Genomic DNA, 23,148 nt, shown 5'->3' with positions numbered 1-23,148 from the left:
AGCCTAAGGGGGCACACAGGGCCAAGAAAATCTGCTACTTCCCTTGCTTCCCCTTTTTTTCTCCCCACCCCGCTTCTTCTGAAGTGGTGGTAGAAGCCTGAGCCTGCTACAGCCAAAGGAAGAATCTAGACTTGAGAAAGAGGGGACAACCAGCAGAGTGAGGTTCCTCCCATAGAGCTGGAGGGTGGTGGGGGCAGAGGACAGGTGAAGGAAGAGCTTCCTTCCTCTGACATTCCAGTGGAGCAGATGGGAGCTCCATGGCTCCCCGCGCCCTTCTTAGGTGTCAGGGGCAGGAAGAGAAGGGATATTATGCAACACATACTTAATGAGTCTCTACTTTGCTTAAGTGGTGGCGTAAGTTAGGTAGACAGCAGAGAATGAGGAAATCTTAGAAATGTGAACCCGTCATTCAGAGTGAGGTATCTAAGCTAAGGCTGTTTGCAGGAAGGGAGGGATGTCCAGGACTTCCTGAATGATGAAAGGAAGGAAGGAAGCTTGGCAGAATATTTCCCTCCCAAAGCAGGAGGTAGTGAACATAGCCTGAGAGAAACAGGAAAAGTCTAAGTGGGAAAAATGAAAGGAAAGCAAACAGTAACAGCCTGTTCCGAGTTCCAGACACCAAGCTAAATCAGGCACTTTACAGGTAATCATGCACAATCCTCAAAAGAACCCTATGAGAAAGGCATTACTGTTTCCATTTTATTGAGGTAGAAATGGAGGATCCGCTCTTTTTCTCGCTGTAATTGCACTTCTTTATCGAGTAAAATGCTTTGCAATTTCAAGGAGGGAAAATCCCAGTCCTTGTCTTTTTAAAGTTTTATTTCGCTTGTGAAGCCAGGTGAAAAGCGCAGAAGAGGAAAATTCCTCGTGTGCTTGGGCCGGTGAAACCACCTGTGCCTCTGTCGGCTTTGGTTAAGGATGGAGCAAATCTTGGCTGAACGCTGGACAAAGGCCGAAGTCACCTGAATGAGGAAGTGGTTGCCACGTTCCTTGTGCAGAACCAGCCGAGGTGGGGCCCGTGATGCGGAGCTGGTTCCTGGGTCCCAGCACAGCCCAGTCACACCACACTCCATTTGTGGGAAGAAATTGTGCTGTGGCTGGGCTCGTCACACAGGACTTTATATAAACGCCTATTTTTCAATATCCTCAAAGCTATATAAATTATCATTCACAGGGGGCCTACTGAGAAATCAAATGGCATTTGGAAGTAACTCACGCACTTCCATTCATAACTTTCAATAATAGAATAGGCTGCAAAGAGAGAAAAACCGCTGTGCAACAATAATATATAGCACCGGCAATCCATTTCTCTAAAAAGTACATTTTTAAAAGGCGATGTGTAAAAGGATGGGGGGCGGGGGGAGAAAATAACCAAACAGGCAGACGCGCTACTGGTGACCAAAAGTGGGTTACAAAACCTTCACGCCGTGGACGTTTTTTGCACTTTAGTAATACTTATTCTTTTTTGGCAACTGGGCTCTAAGCTGCACGTGACGCGCCGCAGGATGGCCGTGGGGACCGTAAGGAACTTTTCCTCAGGAAAGCGACGCTCGGGTTGCTGCAAGCTGGAGAGGCCAGGCCCCGGGCCGGGCAGCGCAGGAAACCGGCAGCGGGGCGGGCGCGCCCGGCGGCCGCGGGAGCCGGAGGGAGGCCGCGAGGGCGGCGCGCGGCCGAAAGGGGGCGGTGGCGCGCGGCGTCACGTGGCGGGGGAGGGGCATCCGCGCCGCCTGCCGCTCGGCCGCTGCCGCCGCCGCCGCCGCCGCCGCCGCGTCCCATTCATGAGGGCCGCCTGGCTCGGCTGCGGCCCAGGCGGCTCCCGAGGCAGCGGCGGCGGCGGGCCCGGGCCCCGCGCGCGCCCCCGGCCGGCCCCGCCCCCTCGACCGCCTGCGAGCTCGCCCTCCCCGGCCGGCCCCGGCCGTCGCCGTCCGGCCGCCGCCTCCCCTCGGCCGCCCGCGCGCGCCGGGAGCCGAGCCGCCGCAGGTAAGCGGGCGCCGGGCTGGGGTCCTCGCACCCTCGCGCCGGCCTCCGTGCGGGGTCGCGTCTGTGCGCTCGGGGGTGGCGGATGTCTCCAACTTGGGGTGGTCGCGGGGATGCCCTACCCGGGGGGCCGAGCCGCCCCCTGCCCGCGCCCGCCTCGCCGCCACCGTCACGTAGCCGCGGCTCCAGCCAGCGCCGCGGCGGCGGGCTCGCAGGGGGGTCGGGGGGAGCCGGAGCCCGGGCCGGCCGGCGGGGGTACATGCGGGAGGACGTGGAGACTCTGAACAGCTCGCTGCCCCCGCCGCTGCCCGAGCCGATGGTCCCTTCAGATCCCCTGGGTTTCTGGCGTGGAGGTTGGAGCTGCGGCCGGAGAGACGCTCGGCCAAGCCGGCCCCGGCGAGGAAAGCGGCGCCCGAGGCCGCGTCTCCATCCCGCCCGGGCCTGGGGGAGGGGGCGCCGGCACGTGACCCGCGTGGACGCGCGGGCTGGGCAGTCGCTGTTATTGCCGGGCGGTTCGTGTGCCCGGCGTCTCCGCCTCCAAGTTGTAGACCGGATCCTCGATGTGAGTAGTTCTTCTCTTCTCAAACCCCCTCCCCTCCGCAACCCCTCCTCTGTATCGAACATGTTGAGATGCAGTTTGTACGAAGGGCTTCGCTCTCAACTTTTAACCCGGGCCGGTCACCCATTTTCTCCACTCGCCTGAACAAATTAAGAGTATTCCCATTGAAAATTTGGGATGACGTTTTGAACGCATACTTATGAGAAACAGGACCACAAATATCACCCTTCCTTTCAGAAAGCGCTGGATCTCTGAATATTTGGAAATACTCTGAGGGATGACTTAACAAGCCACTGAGTAATTTTAAATGCATATTTGGGGATTAGTTTTCCAAGTCTTTTTTTCTTTTTCTTCTTTTAATTGAAAAAGAGTCTTTTGCATTGCTGTCAAGCCAGGCCCTGCTGAAGCTCTTTGCCCAGTAGAGATGCTTGGTGTTACTGTTTATTAAAACTTGGCCTGCCTAGTTTGTAATACTTTGACAATACAAAGTCAGTTTTGAAATATATTTTGAAATATTTGCAAATAATTTAGTGGCCCGTAATGGTTTATATATTGATGGTGTGATATTGCTTGTTCTCAGTGTCTTAAGAATGAAAAGTGTGGCAGGTGATGCTGGGGTGGGGAGGGGCAGAGCCCACAACAAGATGCAGGGGAAGGATTCAGGTGACTTAGCCCTTGGTGGACTGGTCCCCTCGTGTAGCATCCTCACTGTCAACCTCAGGCCATACTCGACCAGAGTATAAAAAATCACAGCCCAAGGCCAGTGTGAAAGAACATTGGACAGTGTGGGTGGCTGCTTCCCTCCAATTAAATGTGCGGTTGGTTGTGGTACATCAGACTGCAGGATCTCCATGCCTGAATGTTGGTAGAGATGGCCACAGAATGCTAGAAGCAGAACGAAAGGTTCTGTTTTAATATTTGATGGCACAGTTGAGAACCAACAGAGAAGCTTTATGTTTAAGAGGAACTGGAAATAGGAGCATGTGAAAACCGTTGAACACTGTAGGAAAGCCTCTGTTAAGAAGCAAGTAAGAGTCAGCTGTGGCTCTGTGTCCTTTATTTCTGCATTCTTGTTGCAGTAAAGGTACTCATCACCCTGTATTGTAATTTTTGGGTTACTGGCTGGACTGTCTCCTGCACTGGACTGCAGGTCCTTGAAAGCCAGGCTCTGGTAGCTGCCTGGTACCAAATACAGAGCTGGCTTTTAGAAGAGCCTCCCTAGAGGTCTGTTGAATAAAGGTAGGAAGCAGCAAGCAGTGCCTCGTTACTGGTGACCTGGGAGTCGGTGGCACTTCCTGAATGAGTTCACTCGTTTCCTGAATTGTGAGCTTTGAATGAATAATCCTGGCAGTGCCACACGTTACAGGTCATAAAAGGTTAAATTAAGCTGATGAGCATTACAGTGAACAGTTTGCAATGTTTAAATATTAATATTTAGTTTAAATATAGCTTGGTTCTCTGTGTCAACAGCTGTTTGCTCTGAGCATGCTTCTTGGTATTTCCTCATATCTAGCATCATAGGAACACTTAGCTGGAAGCTTTGTTTTGTTAGATTAGGTAGATTCGCTACCTCCCTTAGGTGCTTAGCAACCTGACTCAGGAAGTTTTTCTTTAAGTCTGACTTAAGCCTGCCCACCTTGAATTTACATCCTTTCCTTTTGCTCTGACCCCAGTGGCTGTCACTGTGTGCGTGGACGTGTGTGCATATTGACTTGCCCAACATTGCTAGGCAGTGGTGTGGGACCTTTTGAAAGCCTGTTTTTATGTGTTTTATTCCCTTCATGTATAAGTAGGTTGTTATACGTCTGTCTGGCTGAGCACCCAGAGTCTTCTACCTATCATTTATCTTCATGATGAAACAGCTCACAAGTTGGTGGGCAGAACCTCCAGGCATCGGACTCCTATATAGATTATGTCTTATTAAAACTTTGAGGTATTTATTACAGGCTGGAGCAGTAAGCTTTATGGTCTGTCCTAGTAATAAAGCATTTGAATAAGAAGTTGTCTTGGTGGCTTTGCTAGCAATTAGCTTTTGATTTTTGGAATCCACCTCCCCTGCCATCAGCTTGATTGTTTATTTTGGTAACACACTATTACTAACACAGACACTTGACATGTGTACAGTCCTCTACTCATCAAGACAAATGTGGAGGGAAAGTCGCACACCCCCGGGGGCCCAATGAAGCAGCTGAGCACCTCTCAGAGTCACTGGGAACCTGTGTGTAGTGGGGCCACTGCAGCTTCTGTTGTCCTCACCTTGGGTGGCCCTGCTCCTGATTGACAGCAGAAAGCTTGGCCTAGATGGTCTGCCTCTACTCTGAAATCCTGTGACTGGATAATTTTGCTCTAAGTTTTTATTCTATCAAGAGGGAAGAAGAAGAGAAAAGAATCCGTTAGGAGAGAAACTGTGCTGCAATGCAAGATAAAGCCCTTAGTGTGACTTTTGGGATTAGAATGATGATAAAGTATACATTTTTTCTTAATTTGATTCACTGACTGCAGTTTAGGTTCTTTTTTCTCTAAAGACTTTGAATGCTAAATTTTAGTAAACCTATTTTTTAATTTAGATTGGTGTTAAAATTGTTACTAAGAAATGAAGAAAGGAGCCAAAATTCATTTAACTTGTAAAGGGTAACAGTATGGTTACAGCATCAGCTCTTTTTCCTACTTTCATTTCACCTCTGTACAAAGAGGGTATGGCTGAAAGGCAGGGTGGTTTATATGATTCTTAAAAGTGGGATCTTTTAGAATTATTTTTAGATTATTTAGGTCAAATATATCATTTGAGAGACTACATAATGGCTCCTAGAAAGTGATCTTTTAAAAATCCGTTTGGAATGTGGTACCTATTTTGTAATCTTTAAATTTAGAGCTTGATTATTTGGTGTTTATATCTGTCTGTAGTGTCATGTATTTTCAACGTGAACTATCCAAGTTAGGCTTTTCTACTTTTTTTGGAGGAGAAACACTGGCTCACCGAAAAGCATACCTTGTGATGTTCAGGTAGCTGGTGGATTGTCTTTATCTGACTTTTTGAACAGTTTAGAAAGTCTTGTATAGTTAATTTTGTGAACAGTAACTGAGTCTGTTGCTTTTTTTCCATTTCATAGCCTTATTTGCTTTTTTACGAATTCCCCTATCTTAATTTCAATGTTTAGTAATATGTGTGTTTGTGTGAACTGCCTCAAATTATTTTTTTCAACCAGGCAGAGTATAAATGAAATTCAAAGTGATTTATAAATTCTAAGTTGTTTTCAACTCGTAGCATCTTTTGTGTCTTTCCTGTTTGGGAATTTACAATGATCCATTCGCACCTATTTTAGCAAATCTAAATTTCCCATCTCAGTTTTCTCATTTCTGTTTTCTCCCTACCATTTCCACCTGCCCCAAACATTTAATCCTTTTCTTTAATACGCGCTTTCCTTGATTAGTTTCAGCTGTAGGAGGCACGCCCATTTACATGCCCTTTACATGCTTTGCTATTGTGTTATTCTGTGTTCTCTGTGTTACTTGGTGTTTGCTCTCAAGTCATCTGTGGCTTTCCTCTAGCTATTAATTAGTATTAGAGAAAATAACTCTTGTCTCCTCAATTTTCAGACATTCCCTCTGGCCTGTGGGCAGTGCCAGCTTGCCTCGCTTGCTTTCTGTAAATGCTGCACCAGGGGGAGGAGTGGGGGAGAGATGCCGAGTGCTGAGTGGGAGTAACAAGAAGCTAGCCCTCAAGCTTTGTCAGATTCTAGTGGAGAAAGTAGGATTGGAGGAGGGGAGGAAGGAACGTTTAAACCTGGGCACCTTTGGAGTATGGTAATGAGGACAGAGGATCTGTGGATTTTAGGGTAGCTATGAAGGGGAGAGAGAGGAAGCGACCTTCATAGGGTGATGTCCAGAAAGAGCTCAAGTGGGGTGAGCTAGAGCGGCTCTGGGGACCTGATATTTGCAGTGCATTGGAAACTTTTTGAAGGTCTGATGTGCTCTCTCCCATTGTTGTGATTTTTAACTTTTTTGATCACTTGTTAATTTAGTTGAAATTTTAGGTAACGTTGTAGGGGGTGTAAAGGGACATGGATTTGAAAAGTTTAAGAAACATGATTAAAGACACTAATATTTCAAAGAGAAGGGATACCAGTATCTAGGTGTAAAAATTGTTTGGTTTTGGTGGTTATAACTATGTAATTAAACGAAGAGGGGAAGCTGAGAATAAGATACATCCTTCAGAAACCCTAAAGTAGGAACTAGTGATTTTACTGCAAGAAAAAAGATAAGCATATGGTACCAAGCAACTACTTTAGTGACTGATTGAATTTTTGCATTTACCTATTTCTGAAATATAATGGAAGGGATAATTGATTCAAACATCTGTTTTTAAATCTATAGTGAGATGTTTTCTTTTTTATACAAAGAAAGTATCATAATTAGAAACCAAAAGTTCATTGGTTAATCTGGAATCAAAACCTACTTAAAAGACATTTTTATACCTCTGAATAGACAGTGGAATTGTACAATGGCCAGGATGGTTCTGATTTATTCAGTGCATTGTGATATGACAGTTATTGCTCCTGGCAATGTAGGTGCGGCCAGATGAACTAGAGATGTAGTGTTTAACTCATTCTAAAATAGAGGTGTCCAGAATGTGAAGAGCCCTTAAAAGGTATTTGGACATAATCAATTTAATATAAAGTCATCTGATAATTTGATTACGGTCATGCGTCACTCAACAATGGGGATATGTTCTGAGAAATGTGTCGTTCCACAATTGCGTCCAATAGAGTGTACTGACACAAACCTAGATGGTATAGCCTGCTGCGCGCCATTATAATCTTATGGGACGATGGTTATTTGTGTGGTCCGTCATTGACAGAAACGTCGTTAGGCCGCCCATGGCTGTATATGGTTTTGTATTGTTATCAACTATGAGCCAGCAAAACCACCAGATAGTTCATGTGAATAAGAACTTGGAATTGGCTCTCCTTGACTTGTGGTATGGTGTTTTTCCCAACAGCTGAGTCTGTAAATTTCTGATCCTTGTAAAGTGATATGCCTTTCTTTTGAACCAACACAAGTCAAGGAATGTGTGAGTTTTACTGAAGCACCATAGGGAATATACTCTTTGTTTGCTTTAGGGTGCTAAGTGGAGTTATTTTTTTCTTTGTAAAACACTCCAAAGCATCTGCCCACTTATTATATTTCTGTGAAATCTCTTAACATTTTTTGGATTAATAATAGGTACCTATTTGCCATTATAGCCATGATCTACTTGCCTATGAACTATACAGAAACAGAACTTTTTTAGGGAAGTATTACTTGAGACAAAGCTCTGTTTTATAACTTAAAATGTATATTAAAAAATTGCTTTATAAGAAAGGACTAATCCTTTGTTGTAGGATTTCTAACTGGCTCAACCAGTTCAAAATAACTTGCCCATGTAACTTTATTTGAAAAGTAAAAATTTGGAATTTTGGGGTCTTGAATATCTACTCTGTCCACTGAGACTCTTAACCCGTAAAATGGTGCTGGTGCCTGCTTTTTAGAAACACTAAGTAGTTCCAGGAAGTGTTTAAATGTTTGTAAAAGATTGTCATTATTATTACAGTTACATGATTGAACACCTTCTTTGGGCTAGGTGTTGTGCTTTATATCAGTTATCTCTTAAGAGTCGCGACAACCCTGCAGGGTAGAGATTAATAGCCCCATTTTCTAGGTGAAGACACTGAAGCTGAAAGAGATTTGTCAGAGGCAGCCAACCGTGTGGTGGCAGTGACCTTGCTTCATTGCCCCTGCTCCCATGCCACCACACTGCCCAAAGACTAATTCTCATGCATCTATTTGACATTTCTAAGTCAATTTTAGGGTTTTGTTTTGGCTTCATTAGGTAGAACTGGAGAACTTAGTGTCAGCATCTGTAAACTGCTAAGAGAAAGCACCTGCCGTATAGGAGTCTTGGCTTTCTCTGAATCACTTATTTGTGCAAAACCAATTATGCCGGGGAGAGGAGTACCAGCCAAGAAAATAGTGGAGGTGATTCGGCCCCAGCACGCCTGCTTGGTGCGCTCTCTGGGATGAGTGAAGCTGATGTTCCTCGCCTGCCTTCCACAGGACAAGCACATCGCTGGGCTGAGTCGGGATCGAGTGTTTAAAACAGGGCTCTTAAACTCTGGCTAAGTATTGCTGTCAGTGTCAGCCTGAGAGGAAGGTGATTCTTTTTACGTTGGGGAGGAGAAATGGCTCGGACTATTTGAGACATGGTATGTCAGTAACCAATGTGATACCTTCCTCAAGGATTTTCACTGGTAGTTTTTTTTGTTTGTTTGTTTGTTTGCATTTTTTTAATTGAGGTCATAATTATTTATAAGATAATGTAATTTCAGGTGTACATTATTATATATCAGTTTCTGTATAGATTGCATCATCCTCACCACCAACAGTCTAATTTTTATCTATCACCATACATATGTGACCCTTTACCTGTTTCGCCCACCCAGAAACCCCCTTCTCTTCTGGTAACCACTGATGTGTTCTCTTTATCCATGTGTTTGTCTATCTTCCACATATGAGTGTCTTTCTCTGTCTGGCTTCTTTCACTTAACATCATATTAAAGGTCCATCCAATTTGTTGCAAATGGCACGATTTTGTCTTTTTAATGGCTGAGTAGTATTCCATTGTGTGTGTGTGTATATACATATATATACACACAGTACATCTTCTTTATCCATTCGTCAGTTGAAGGACACTTGCTTCCACATCTTGGCTATTGAGAACAATGCTGCAATGAACATAAGGGTGCATAAATCTCTTTGGATTGTTGATTTCAAGTTCTTTGGGTACACACCCAGTAGTGAGATAGCTGGATCATAAGGTATTTCTGTTTTTAATTTTTTGAGAAATCTCCATACTGTTTTCCATAGTGGTGCACCAGTTTGCACTCCCACCAGCTGTGTATGAGGCTTCCTTTTTCTCTACATCCTCTCTAACATTTGTTATTTTTTGTCTTGGTAATTATAGCCATTCTGACAGGTTTAAGGTGTATATCATTGTAGTTTTATTTGCATTTCCCTAATAATTAGTGATGTTGAACATCTTTCCATATGCCTATTGGCCATCTGTATATCTTCTTTGGAAAAATGCCTGTTCGTGTCCTCTGCCCGTTTTTTTTTTTTTTTTTTGATTTTTATTGATATTTTAATGGTTTCTAACATTGTGAAATTTTGGGTTGTACATTTTTGTTTGTCCATCACCCCATATATGACTCCCTTCACCCCTTGTGCCCACCCCCCACCCCTACTTCCCGGGTAACCACAGTCCAGTTTTCTCTGTCCATGTGTTGGTTTATATTCCACATATGAGTGAGATCATACAGTGTTTGTCTTTCTCTTTCTGGCTTATTTCACTTAACATAATACGCTCCAGGCCCATCCATGTTGTTGCAAATGGGACGATTTTGTCTTTTTTTATGGCTGAGTAGTATTCCATTGTATATATATACCACATTTTCTTAATCCAATCGTCAGTCGAGGGACACTTAGGTTGCTTCCACTTCTTGGCTATGGTGAATAATGCTGCAATGAACATAGGGGTGCATAAGCCTCTTTGGATTGTTGATTTCAGGTGCGTTGGATAGATTCCCAGTAGTGGGATGGCTGGATCATAGGGCATCTCTATTTTTAATTCTTTGAGGAATCTCCATACCGTTTTCCATAGAGGCTGCACCGATTTGCATTCCCACCAGCTGTGTATGAGGGTTCCTGTTTCTCCACGTCCTCTCCAACATTTGTTGTTTTTTGTCTTGGTGATTATAGCCATTCTAACGGGCGTGAGGTGGTATCTTAGTGTTGTTTTGATTTGCATTTCCCTGATGATTAGTGATGTTGAGCATCTTTTCATGTGCCTATTGGCCACCTGTATATCTTCCTTGGAGAAGTGTCTGTTCATTTCCTCTGCCCATTTTTTGATCGGGTTGTTTGTTTTTTTGTTGTTCAATTGTGTGAGTTCTTTATATATTATGGAGATCAACCCCTTGTCAGATGTATGTTTTGCAAATATTCTCTCCCAGCTGGTTGGTTGGTTGTTCATCTCGATTCTGATTTCATTTGTCTTATAAAAGCTCTTTAGTCTGATAAAGTCCCACTTGTTTATTTTTTCTTTAGTTTCCCTAGTCTGGGTAGGCATGTCATCCGAAAAGATTCCTTTAAACCCAATGTCAAATAGTGTGTTGCCTATGTTTTCTTCTATGAGTTTTATAGTTTCAGGTCTCACCTTCAGGTCTTTGATCCATTTTGAGTTAATTTTTGTGAATGGCGATAGCACATGGTCCACTTTCATTCTTTTGCATGTGGATGTCCAGTTTTCCCAACACCATTTATTGAAGAGATTTTCCTTTCTCCATTGCATGTCCTTAGCACCTTTGTCGAAAATTAGCTGTCCGTATATGTGTGGTTTTATTTCTGGGCTTTCAATTCTGTTCCATTGATCTGTGTGTCTGTTTTTGTACCAGTACCATGCTGTTTTGATTACTATTGCTTTGTAGTATGTTTTGAAGTCAGGAATTGTGATGCCTCCTGCTTTGTTCTTTTTCTTTAGGATTTCTTTAGCTATTCGGGGTCTTTTGTTGCCCCATATAAATTTTAGTATTCTTTTTTCTATTTCTGTGAAGAATGTCATTGGGATTCTGATTGGGATTGCATTGAATCTGTAGATTGCTTTAGGTAATATAGACATTTTAACTATGTTTATTCTTCCAATCCACGTGCATGGGATATCTTTCCATTTCTTTATGTCATCGTAGATTTCCCTCAATAATGTCTTGTAGTTCTCATTGTATAGGTCCTTCACCTCCTTGGTAAGATTTATTCCTAGGTATTTTATTCTTTTTGATGCAATTGTAAATGGTATTATCTTTTTGAGCTCTCTTTCTGTTAGTTCATTATTAGCATATAGAAATGCAACTGATTTTTGTAGATTGATTTTGTACCCTGCAACTTTGCTGTAGTTGTTTCACTGGTAGTTTTGACCATTACTGATTGGAGAAGTGTGCTCTGTAACCCCTGGGTTACGTGGGACTGGACTGTGTGAGGAGTGTTGAGTTACAACATTGGACGGAGCTTCTAATCTCTTATCGGTACAGGAATCCTTGTCCCATCACATTGTGGGGAGCCACCTGAACCTCTAATATGGTTGAGTACATGAGTTTGAATTTCTGAACAGATTGGTTTTTTTGAACTAGTACTTTCTTCACTATATCATTTGACTCACTTGATAACTACATCTGTGTACAAGATCCTCTCTAATGGAGTTTTAATGCTGTGTTTTACTTACTGTAATCGAATAAATAAATGATTTGGTATGTATCAACTCTTCAATGCAGACGAACCCCTCATTAAACTGAAATACATTCATAGACCTTTAGGAACTCCCAAATTCACGTGTACGCTTTTGGTATGTAGTTTACGCAGTTGTCTCATCTGTAACATGGAGATAACAGTACCTACTCTGGGCTGGTTCTGAGGATTAGATGAGGTTGTGTATTAGACCAGAGCCACCAGCTGCCTGGAGGTCCAGGGGCGGGGCAGCAGGCTAGGAGCTCTAACCAAACAAGAGACCCCAGTGTCAAGAGTCAAGGGGCAAAGGGCAAAAAGGGGAATAGAACACCCCTCTTGCCCTGAAGTAGCTTGTAGTCTTGTAGTGTAATTAAGTCAGTCTACTTCTGTGAGGCAGAATTTTATGAAACTGGGGTAGGGAGGGCTTCAGAAGGGAGCCCTGCATGAGTGATTGAAAGTGAGTCAAAGGAAATCACTTAGAGAGAGCTTCTGTGCTTATATTTTTCACATGAGAATATGATGTTTAGTTGAAAGATGTTTATCTCAAATAAAAAAATGAGGGGGCCGGCCCGGTTGCGCAAGCGGTCGAGTGTGCCTGCTGCGCTGCGGTGGCCCGGGGTTCCCCCGTTCGGATCCCGGGCGCGCACCGATGCACTGCTTGGCAAGCCATGCTGTGGCGGCGTCCCATATAAAGTGGAGGAAGATGGGCACAGAGGTTAGCCCAGGGCCAGTCTTCCTCAGCAAAAAAAAAAAGAGGAGGATTGGCAGATGTTAGCACAGGGCTGATCTCACACACACAAAAAGATTGCTTCATGTACTTACTTAAAATTTCTTCCTTGACCTAGAACTTCTTATTTTTATAGTGTCAGAATAGAAAATATACTTTTATAAGTTAGCAATTTTGTATATAAATCTTATGTACTATATATGTTTATAAATTTAAATCTTGTGATTTTGATCTCGGCTCTATGAATTTTGTTTGTCCAGGCCTATAGGAGAGCCTTATCTTAGTATCTACAAAGCAGAGCTGTCTTCTATACCGTGTGTGTGTGTGTGTTTATATATATATATATATATAAATATATATATAGTGCAGGGGAATGCTTAAATAAAAGAAAAAAATTCTTTTGTTTACTAGTTCATAAAGTCTCTAAGTAATTAACATTTATCTATAAACTGTAATAATTGATTTTTATTAAAATATCCTTAGATTATAAAACTATGTGAAATTTTATTCTCTACTAGTTGAAAAATACAAATATACCTGTATTGTTATGGTGGCTGATTTTTTTTTCTTTTTTAATCTTCTGAATGTCATCCTTTTAAATGCTGGCTAAATCTTTTACAGGTATCCTTGCCATAGTGGAAAAGGCCTTGTGTGTTAGGACATTGCCCTGCCCCGAGTGAATGAACTGGATAACTTAATAGGAACTTTGCTGTATTTAAATTTCCTGGTTCGTTTGTTTTGCTTCTCAATGAGACATACCTAAAGCTCAAATGGACCACAGATGCTGATACTGAGAGTTGCAAAAGAGCTTTTCCTAATTAAAAACAAAACAAAAACCCCACAATGCTTATATTTCCTTGGTGTTCATTTTTTCTTTTCCCTAGTAGTTTTCATTCCTTACATATGATTCTTTTTCAGAAAGCAGTATCACATAATAGTTCTTTTCATCTTTAAAAATTTAAAGTATATTATTTTTTATATATAGTTTAAAAATACAAATAGTCCTCTGAGGTATATAATGAAAAACAGCAGTGTCTTCCTCACTGTGGATTACTGCTTCCAGAAGCAACTTCTTTCAGCTCTTTTACCTGTTGCTTGTGGGATTTAACTCCATGTTTGTATCTTTTTCACCTATAGCTTGGTTTTTCAATTTTAGACAATCTCTATGGATTTCCTACTGTGCAAGGTGAGGATTCATCTCTTATATAATCCTCCTCACATATGTTTCTTTCTATCCTCCCAATATAATTGTATCATTTTTTATTTTCTCAATATTGAGTGTTTGTTTTTGTGACTAAATATTATTCAAAACTAAGCATGTGCATTGATTTTATTTCTTTACCAGTTCAAGTTTTTATTTTCTCTGGAGTTAATTGTTTTGTTGGCTTACGTTTCTCAGTATCTATCACAAATGTAGGCCCCCGATTGCTGACAGAACTACAGAACTCCTCAGTGCGGTCAGCACCTCAGCTGAATCCCATTAATTCCTCACCTATGTTCTTGCCTAGAGCTTCCTCTCTCCTGGCAGGCTTCCTCATTTTGGGGCACATCCTCCTGTAGCTTTTTGAGAAAGGGTTCACTGGAGGTCCATCCTGTGAGACTTTACAAGTCTGGAAATTTCTTTCTCCTAGCCTCTGATTGATAGACTGGCTATAAAACGCTAGAATTCCTTCAGAATTTTGAGTTGTTACTTTTGAGAAATTGCTTTTTTTGAGAAGTTCCAAGCTTTGTAATTTCTTTGTTTGTCTTTCCCTCTCCTTCTCCCTCTTTCTATCCTTTCCCCTTCTCCCAAGTTGCTTTTAGCACCTTTGCTTTATCTGTTTTTGAAGTCTCACCTCTTATTTTCTCATCTCTTGATGAAGTGCCTTCCTTTGTGGTTTGCAGCCTTGGTCCCTGGACCATTCACGGTCAGGCAGCACCTGGGAAGTGCCCTCCTCACCTGGGGTCACTGGCCTTGTTTTGTACGCTCACACTTGGCTGGCAGACAGTTATGTCACCAGTCTCTACACATCAGAAGGAGATAAAAACTCCCAGAGACTGCAGGAGGTGCTTCTCAGGTCTGGTGAGGCTTCACCCCACAAGCGGAATCATCTGCAGCTGTGTGTCCACATGAACAGTTCGGGCGGTGGTGGCAGTGGGATGCTGTACCTCTGAAAGCGTGCTTTGTGTCCTGCTTGGGTAGCCATGCCCACTTGGCGATTTCTGAAACCTTTGCCCTTAAACCGCGGAGCCTTTAACATTGTTGGCTTCTTTCTGTCGCTGCTGCCTTTGGGTGGAGCCCACAGCAGTGCAGGGATCTCCATCTTTTGTGCTGGGCACTTGGTGGGAACTTTCAATTTGGAAAACCATGTCTTTGACTTACGGAAATTTTCTTGTAGTTGTCATGTTTCTTTGACATACTTCCACCAATGTGGGCTTTTGTTTTGAGCACTTCCTTCCTTTCTGGTCCTCCTTTTTTTTTTCCCTCCATCCATTTCTCATCTTTCAAAAACTTGACCTCTTTCATTTCCTGTCATTTTCTCTAACCATTATCTTTGTGAGTTACCCCTTTTATATTCCTCTCCTGTTAACGTGAGTGAGTGTATTAGTTTGCTAGGGCTGCTGTAACAGAGTACCACAAACGGAATGGCTTAAACAACGGAAATGTGTTGTCTCGCAGTTCTGGAGACTGGAAGTCAGAGATCAAGGGGTCAGCTGGGTTGGTGCCTTCTGAGGGCTGTGAGGGAGAATCTGTTCATGCCTCTCCCCTAGTTTCTGATGGTTTGCCAGCCATCTTTGGCGTTGCTTGGCTTGTAGATGCAGCACCATGATCTTGACTTTCATGATCATGTAGTGTTCTCCCTGTGTGTCTCTTTGTCCAAAGTTCCCCTTTTTATAAGGAAGCCAGTCCTTTTGGTTTAGGGCCCACCCTAATGACCCTACTTTAACTTGATTATGTCTGTAAAGATCCTTTTTCCAAATAAGGTCACATTCTGAGGTATTGAGGGTTAGCACTTCAGCTTGTTTTGGGGGGCACAGTTCAACTCATAACAGTGAGTTTCAAGGGGGAATAAAGATGAAGTGTGTGGTATCCTCTGTGTTTAACAGAATGTCTAGTGTAATATTTTTAAAGATGCTTTTAGTCACATCTGTCTCCACTGAAGATCAAAAAGCAACTCTCAGGAAGTAATTTTTAGATTACAGTTGGAGATTTTTGTTCAGACTTGTGTGACTACTAAAATTTCTGCTGGTTTCCTGAATGTTTAGTAACAGTATCTGAGTCATCTCATTTTCTGCTTTTGCTTTGTTTCTAAAGTAACTTGAAGGTTGGCAAAAGGACTAAAGAAGGAACAGCAGCAGTGTCTTGTGAGAAAGTGAGCCCTCACTATATCGTGGCGTAGTTCTGTGAACATGATCAGCCAGGTTCCTGTGCTCCATCTCCTGTGTTAAATGTACTCTGTTTCTTTTTCAGATGTGAGCCTTTCTGGAGTCTGTTTAAGTTCTGGCATAGATTTTCTTGTTTTTGGATCCCTAATCCCTTTACCTAAAGTAGCCCCCTCCTGTCCTTCCTCTCTCACTCTCTGGCAGCATCACCGTCTTTAATTTATGTCGTAATAGTTACCCCGTCTAGAATTTTATTTTTTGTCTCTCTCCCTCATTAGAATCTAAGTGCTATGAGGGCAGGTACCTCGTCAGCCAAGCTCACTGCTTGATCCCAGCTTTTGGAGTCGAATAGTGTCTGGCACATCAAAGTAGATGCTGCTTTTGAACAGATCAGTGAGTGAAACAGGCTTTATTTTCCAACCTTCCAAATGTTGCCTCACCGACTTGCTGTTGCTCTTGGAAGTCCTTCTCTTTTGCTGAAGTAGCTGAGTGTGTGGGTCAGCTTGTGATAACACACTGGTGCAGCCTTACCTTGCATTTGTTTTACAAAGCTGCGTAAAAGTAGGACACAGCTCAAACTGGGGTGATGGGTGGCGCTGACAGCCACGGTGCAGTTGGTGACAGCTGCTGTCTCCACAGCCTCTCCCTTTATCCACCCAGATGTCCTCCCAGAGCTGGGAAAGGAAGGTCCTCCTCCTAACATTTCTGAAAATTCTACTGGGGTCCCAGTAGGCACTGTGCAAAATAAAGCAGGGCATGAAATTCGAGCTGTGTTTTAATTGGCATTGGTGGAAGACTCTCACCTGTCTCCACGGCCTCTCCCCGTTTCCCCAGGATCCTCTGCAGACACCGGCATGGGATGCCTGGAGTTCGGAGCGGGACCTCTGCATGGCCGCACAGGAGTTCACACCCCTGCTTCTCAGCCTCATGGTCGCCATGTTCTATTTAACTGACACAGAGCCAGGCAGTTCCAAAGAGAAGAGTGAAGTGGTGAATCTGTGCTTCCTGATCAAAAGACTTCCTCCTGAGAGTAAATGCAAGAGAGATTGTAGGTGTTTGAAAAAAGTGATTGTGTGTCGTGGAAACTGAGGAATTCTCCCGGTCACTTGTATGACATCAATTAAGTAAACTGATGGATTGGTACTTATTTTTTTCTCTTGTTTGTTTCCTTTTTTTGAATTACTGTGCTGCTAGTAATCAAGGAACATCTTTCTGTCTACCTATAGGAGTCATTAAAAGATGGCTGATGCAGTATATGAGGTTGGTGAAGTTGTTAATGCAGCAGAAGTAAGCTTCTAACTAGAATTGTGGCATTGTCTTGATTTCACCATGGCACACTGGAGGGTTACAAGCACGGTACAGTGGCTTGGCGTTCCTGGTGATGTCCTGAAGGTGATTGCTGTAGTTTTGATCTTGCTAATATTGCTTTGAATTTCGGTTAGGTTTAGAAAAATACATGCCTTCAAAAGTGAAGTGTATATATTCGTGAAGCGTTGAATCTGCCGCTTCTTATACTAAAGTTTATAGTCAGCTGTGGAGTTCCTAGAAGGTTTAGAGAACTTGATGTCCATGGCAAGGTCTCTGTAAAACCTCATGATGCTTTCTGTGTGTGGTGGAGAGGAGTGGGGAATGGGGTGTGGTTCCATTGTTCTGGGGTATGTATGTGATATTCGATAGAAAGATAGGTACATACATATCGTCCAGGAATATGAGCAAGTAGTCATTTCTTTCCTGCAGCCTCACAGTGCCTACTGAGATGGAGGTGATAGATGATGATAATTGATGGACAATTTTCATGATGAAAAATATTACTGTTTAAATAACAGATGAAGGCCTGCCCCGTGGCTTAGCGGTTGAGTGTGCACGCTCCACTACTGGCAGCCCGGGTTTGGATCCCGGGCGCGCACTGTCGCACCGCTTCTCCGGCCATGCTGAGGCCGCGTCCCACATACGGCAGCTAGAAGGATGTGCAACTATGACATACAACTATCTACTGGGGCTTTGGCAGGGTGGGGGAGGAGGAGGATTGGCCATAGATGTTAGCTCAGAGCCAGTATTCCTCAGCAAAAAGAGGAGGATTAGCATGGATGTCAGCTCAGGGCTGATCTTCCCCACAAAATAAATAAATAAATAACAGATGAGACGTTATTAATAAGTCTAAAGTTTACGCATAAGATCTAATTACCTCAAGTTCTTCAGTTTTGCTCTCATTGCAAATGGATAATAAGGAAACTGTTGGTACTCCTATAAAAAAATGTAACTGTGAAGGAATATGACTAAAAACTTATGCAGTCAAATGTACATTGCCCACTTTAGTGGCAATATATGCATTTTAATGATGCTGTCATTCTCGAAAACATTTTAACACACCCCTTCCTTTTTAAATTGCTTTCAGAGTCTCAAAATATATCCTTTATGCTGAGTGGTAGAAGATCTTTACCCTTCAAGATAGATTAGGTTTTTGAAAATAGCCAGAAGTCATTCAGAGCAACATCTGGTGGGTCATGAGTGACAGAGAGATGAATCATATCTATTTTTGTATTTTTTTAGTTGTGACCATATAGTAATGATACTGATATTTACCCTGTGTAGCACCTAAATTTAATTCAAAGATAGTTCTTTCAGAAAGAAAATATTAATAACATCTTAGACAGTGACATATCAATAGACTCGATTTATTGTAGCCTTCAGAGGTGATTAATTTAAAAGACATTTGTGAGGCCCCAGCCAGAACAGGCATATAAATACAGGGCCACACACCATCTGTCTAAACCAGTAGTTCCCAACTGGAAGAAATTTTGCCCCCAGGGGACACTCAGAAATGACTGGAGACATTTTTGATTGTTGCAACTGGCATTTGGTGGTGGGAGGCTGGGATGCTGTACCCCTCCTCACCCCAGAAAGGATGATGTGACCCCAGTGTTACTATGCAAGGCTGAGAAGCCTTGGTCTAAACTATGACTGGATTCAGTCACCCCCATGGCTTGGCCAACATTCCCTGCAGTGGCCCTTTCCCAGCACTGGCCTGTCTTATGAGAGCCTGAGCGTAACACAGATCAGCAGGGGAAGCGCAGGGTGCAGGTCTAGGGGTGGTTTGGCTTGTGCTTCCCTCTGATTCCCTGAGCTAAGTTAATTGTTTTCAGAAACCGTCCCTAGGCATCTGAAAAGAAGAAAAACAAACACTGTCATTGTGTTTTGGGATATACAGGGCCTGCTAGAGGCAGTACTGGTGCCTGGCATGGAGTAGGCACTGGAAAATGTTAAATGAATATTTCCATAGCACTGTCCTTCCAGAATGAACCATCAGCATGCATTTATATACATTCTGTACTATTTCATTTTAAGACTTGTGGTATGATGTAAGACTAGACTGAGCATGTTTTATCTACTTTGGCTGGGAAGTAATTTAATTTTCCGGTACCTGTGTGTTCTCATCTTTCAAATGGCAATTTAGATTGGAATCAGGGGTTCCTTACTTGAGGCCCACATACCAGCCACAGAGGAGTTGCAGCAGATCCTCAAACCACAAAATTATATGCATGGTTGTGTGGGTTAAAATGAATACTGCTGGTGTGAACATTTTCTGTAAAGAGAGTACATTTGAGAGCTTAGTTGGGTTCTCAGAAATGAGAATGACACAAACTACTGTTGGACTATATATTCTCTAATGTTACTTCTAGGTCTGCTTAAAACCTTAGTTAGGAATTTGATTTGAGATCAGAAGTGAATTTGTTTTGGTCTAATGTAATTGTTTTGACTTAAGGGGGAAGCTCTCTCTGTTGTGCATAGGTATACATAAAATGAAATTTATACATTATTTTTTGTTGGAGGGTCATTGCTGTAGGATCACCATGTTCATGGTGAAAACTAGGTTGTAGGAAATACTTAATTGCTTTCTTTTTAGTAGAGTCAAATGCTCAGAAAACTTTAGGTCATGTCAGATCGTTTTACCTGGAAGGGTACATAGAAATTATCTAGAAATTCATTTTTTAGATGAGAAAATTGAGGCCTAGTGATATACAATGACTTGCTCAAATGACTTACCAAGTTGGTAACAGTGTAGGAATAGAAGATGGTGATATTTATAGTTAAGAATAACTATCTTCTCATTTCTGGCTTTGGGCCATATTGACATTGCTTCAACTTTCAATTAGAGTTTCATTGCATTTTTTTATTGTGGTAAAACACATAAAATTTGCCATTTTAAGTGTTTTTAAGTATACAATTTATTGGCATTCATAACATTTGCAATGTTGTACAACCATCACTACTATCGATTACCAAAATTTTTTCTTAACCCCAAAGAGAAACTCTGACCATTAATACCCATCCCCCTCCACAGCCCCTAGTAACCTCTAATCTTTCTGTCTCTAAGAATTTGCTTAGTCTAGATATTGATATCAGTAGAATCATGCAATATTAGTCCTTTTGTGTCTGGCTAGTTTCATTTAATGTAATGTTTTTAAGGTTCATCTATGTTGTAGCTTGTGTCAGAACTGCATTCCTTTTTATGGCTGAATAATACTCCATTGTATGTCTATGCTACATTTTGTTTATCCATTCATCTGTTGATGGGCCCTTGGGTTGTTTCTACCTTTTGGCTATTGTAAATGATACTGCCACGTACATTGCTGTACAAGTATCTGTTTGATTCCTTGTTTTCAGTTATTTTGGATATATATCTAGGATTGGAATTGCTAGATTGTATGGTAATTCTATGTTTAGCTTTTTTGAGGAACTGCCAAACTGCTTTCCATATTGGCTGCACCATTTTATGTTTTCACCAGGTTTCAACTGCATAAAAGTTTTAATTTTTTTACGTCCTCACCAACACTTATTTTCCTTTTTCTTTGTATTACAACCATCCTAGTGGATCTAAAGTGGTATCTTATTATGGTTTTGATTTGCATTTCCCTAATGATTAATAATGTTGAGCATCTTTTCATGTACTTATTGGCTGTGGGCCTTTTGCGCATATTTTAACTGGGTTGTTTGTCTTTTTGTTGTTGAATTGTAGGGGTTTTTTATATATTCTGGGTATTAAACTCCTATTAGATATATGATTTGCAAATATTTTCTCCCATTCTGTAGGTTGTCTTTTCACCCTCTTGATAACGTCCTTTGATGTGAAAAAAAGGTTTCAATTTTGATGAAATCCAATTTATTTACTTTTTTCTCTTGTTGCTCATGCTTTTGGTGTCATATCTAAGAATCATTTGTCAAATCCAAGATCATAAGGTTTATTCCTGTGTTTTCCTCTGAGAGTTTTACCGTTTTCGCTCTTATATTTAGGTCATTGATCCATTTTGAGTTAACTATTTTATATGTAGAGGTCCAGCATCTGTTGAAGAGACTATTCTTTGCCATTGAATGGACCTGGCACCCTTGTCAAAAATCAATTGGCCATAGATGTTTAGCTTTATTTCTGGACTCTCAATTCTATTCCATTGGTCTGTATGTATCTTTATGCCAGAACCACACTGTTTTGATTACTGTAGCTTTGTAATACGTTTTGAAGTCAGGAACTTTGTTCTTTTTTTCAAGATTATTTTAGCCCCTTACAATTCCATATAAATTTGAGGATTGACTTTCCATTTCTGCAAAAAAAGGCTGTTTGGATTTTGATAGGGATTGCATTGAATCTGTAGATTGTTTTGGATAGTATTGACATTTTAACAATATTAAGTCTTCATATTTATGAACATGGGATATCTTTCTGTTTATTTAAGTCATTTTAAAAAACGCAACATTTTGTAATTTTAAATATGCATGTTTTCACCTCCTTGGTTAAATTTAGTCCTAGATATATTATTCCTTTAGATTCATTGTATAATATTTGCAGTTTTAAAAATACCTAGCACATTTCATCTGAGTTCCAACTTAAGTACTAAGTCCTAGAAGTTACTGTGGAAGACATCTTGAGGTTTGAAACTAGGTGGATTAGGGTCTGAACCTGGCTTTGACACTTTTAAAAATTAGCTGGTGATCTTGGATATAGCACGTATCTCTCGGAGCCTCTGTGTCTTCATCTGTAAAATGTAGGGATAAAGCAAATCTGTCTTTCACAGAAGTTTTGTAGATCAGAGATAATATATGCAAAAGACTAGCTCCAGAGTGTGTGTTAGAGTTAAGTCCTGGATAAATAAGGCTAGGCTGCCAGTAACGTGTTTTTTAATATGGTTTCAATATAAATATTGGCTTCCCATACAATTTCTCTGAACATTTAGCTTAAATCACCTTTGCTTATTCCTTTTCACATCCAGTAGTTTTGTGATTAAAATGTACATTAAAAACGGGAGTAAAATTGATTTGTTGCAAAGGCTAATGATTTTTCCACAAACTAAATATCCTGTTTCTCAGAGAGCCTTATAAAGTATGTTGAGTCTGGAAGAAATATAAATTGTAATAAAATGTCACACTTATTCAGTGGTGCTGTGTCCTTAGAAGAGGGGAACCTTTCTTCTGAGGTTGCTGCTTTCAAGTACTTATTTGCTTTCTTGGGTCCTTTATTGCAAGGTTACATTTTAGATGTTACCAGAATTCCAGCTTGTAAGAGTACCCAGCTGACTCAGTGCTTTACCCTCATTAGAGAATGCAACTATTCCTGCCACCTTGGAATTGCATTCATATGTATGTGTGTGGTATAGCTATTGTCGTGTATAAATCTGGGTACCAGTGCTATAATTTTTCTCTTTATATGTCTTAGGAGAATTTTAGATTGTAGTAGGCAGATTGAACTTCTGAAAGGCAGTAGTCTAAGAATTCTGATTATTTTCATTTTAATTTAAATTTCACCAGTTAAATAAAATCTGATACGTTGTAAAAGTAAATTCCTTAAGTTGTTGTTCTCAAAGCAGTGTATTTTTGCTGCTCATTTCCTGAAGAACACAAATGAACCTGCATATGAGAATATGAAATGCTGCATATTCTGATGGGGAGGGAAGGGCGATGGGGTTGCATTCAGGTTGAGAAGCATGGAAGTTTGAAAAAGACAGAAATCAGGAGAGTGAGACGACCACAGAAACAAAGCATGGTTGCCAGATTCCTTGGGGGACCCATTTAAGGCTATAAATCAGTAATTTATACTCTCAGCCTCTGTCCTATTGGGATGACTCTTCCCAGTAGCACTCATGATGATTCTTTATTAAAACGATAATCCCAACTGCTTGGGTGGTGTTTTCTTTAAGCTTGCTAATATGATAGCAAGCAA

The 23,148-nt window shown here is 41.7% G+C and overlaps 1 protein-coding gene across 5 annotated transcripts in view; it reads left to right on the top strand.

Annotated features, from left to right (window-relative positions):
• The first annotated feature begins 1,823 nt into the window (after positions 1–1,823).
• LPIN2 (lipin 2) overlaps positions 1,824–23,148 on the top strand; it is a 96,255-nt gene continuing 74,930 nt past the window's right edge. For 2 of the 5 annotated variants that reach the window (XM_058556878.1, XM_058556877.1), the window contains exon 1: positions 2,115–2,539. In XM_058556878.1, coding sequence (XP_058412861.1) covers positions 2,237–2,539 — 303 coding nt within the window. In that variant the 5' untranslated portion in view covers positions 2,115–2,236. Of the gene's footprint in view, positions 1,981–2,114; positions 2,540–16,814; positions 16,987–23,148 lie in introns of those variants that run through there. The other 3 variants (XM_058556880.1, XM_058556876.1, XM_058556879.1) reach the window with 3 other exon arrangements.

Source organism: Diceros bicornis, chromosome 16 (genome assembly GCF_020826845.1).
Source record: "Diceros bicornis minor isolate mBicDic1 chromosome 16, mDicBic1.mat.cur, whole genome shotgun sequence".
Lineage (NCBI taxonomy): Eukaryota > Metazoa > Chordata > Mammalia > Perissodactyla > Rhinocerotidae > Diceros > Diceros bicornis.
The sequence above is the reverse complement of the archived record's forward strand: the minus strand, read 5'-3'. Positions and strand labels throughout refer to the sequence as shown.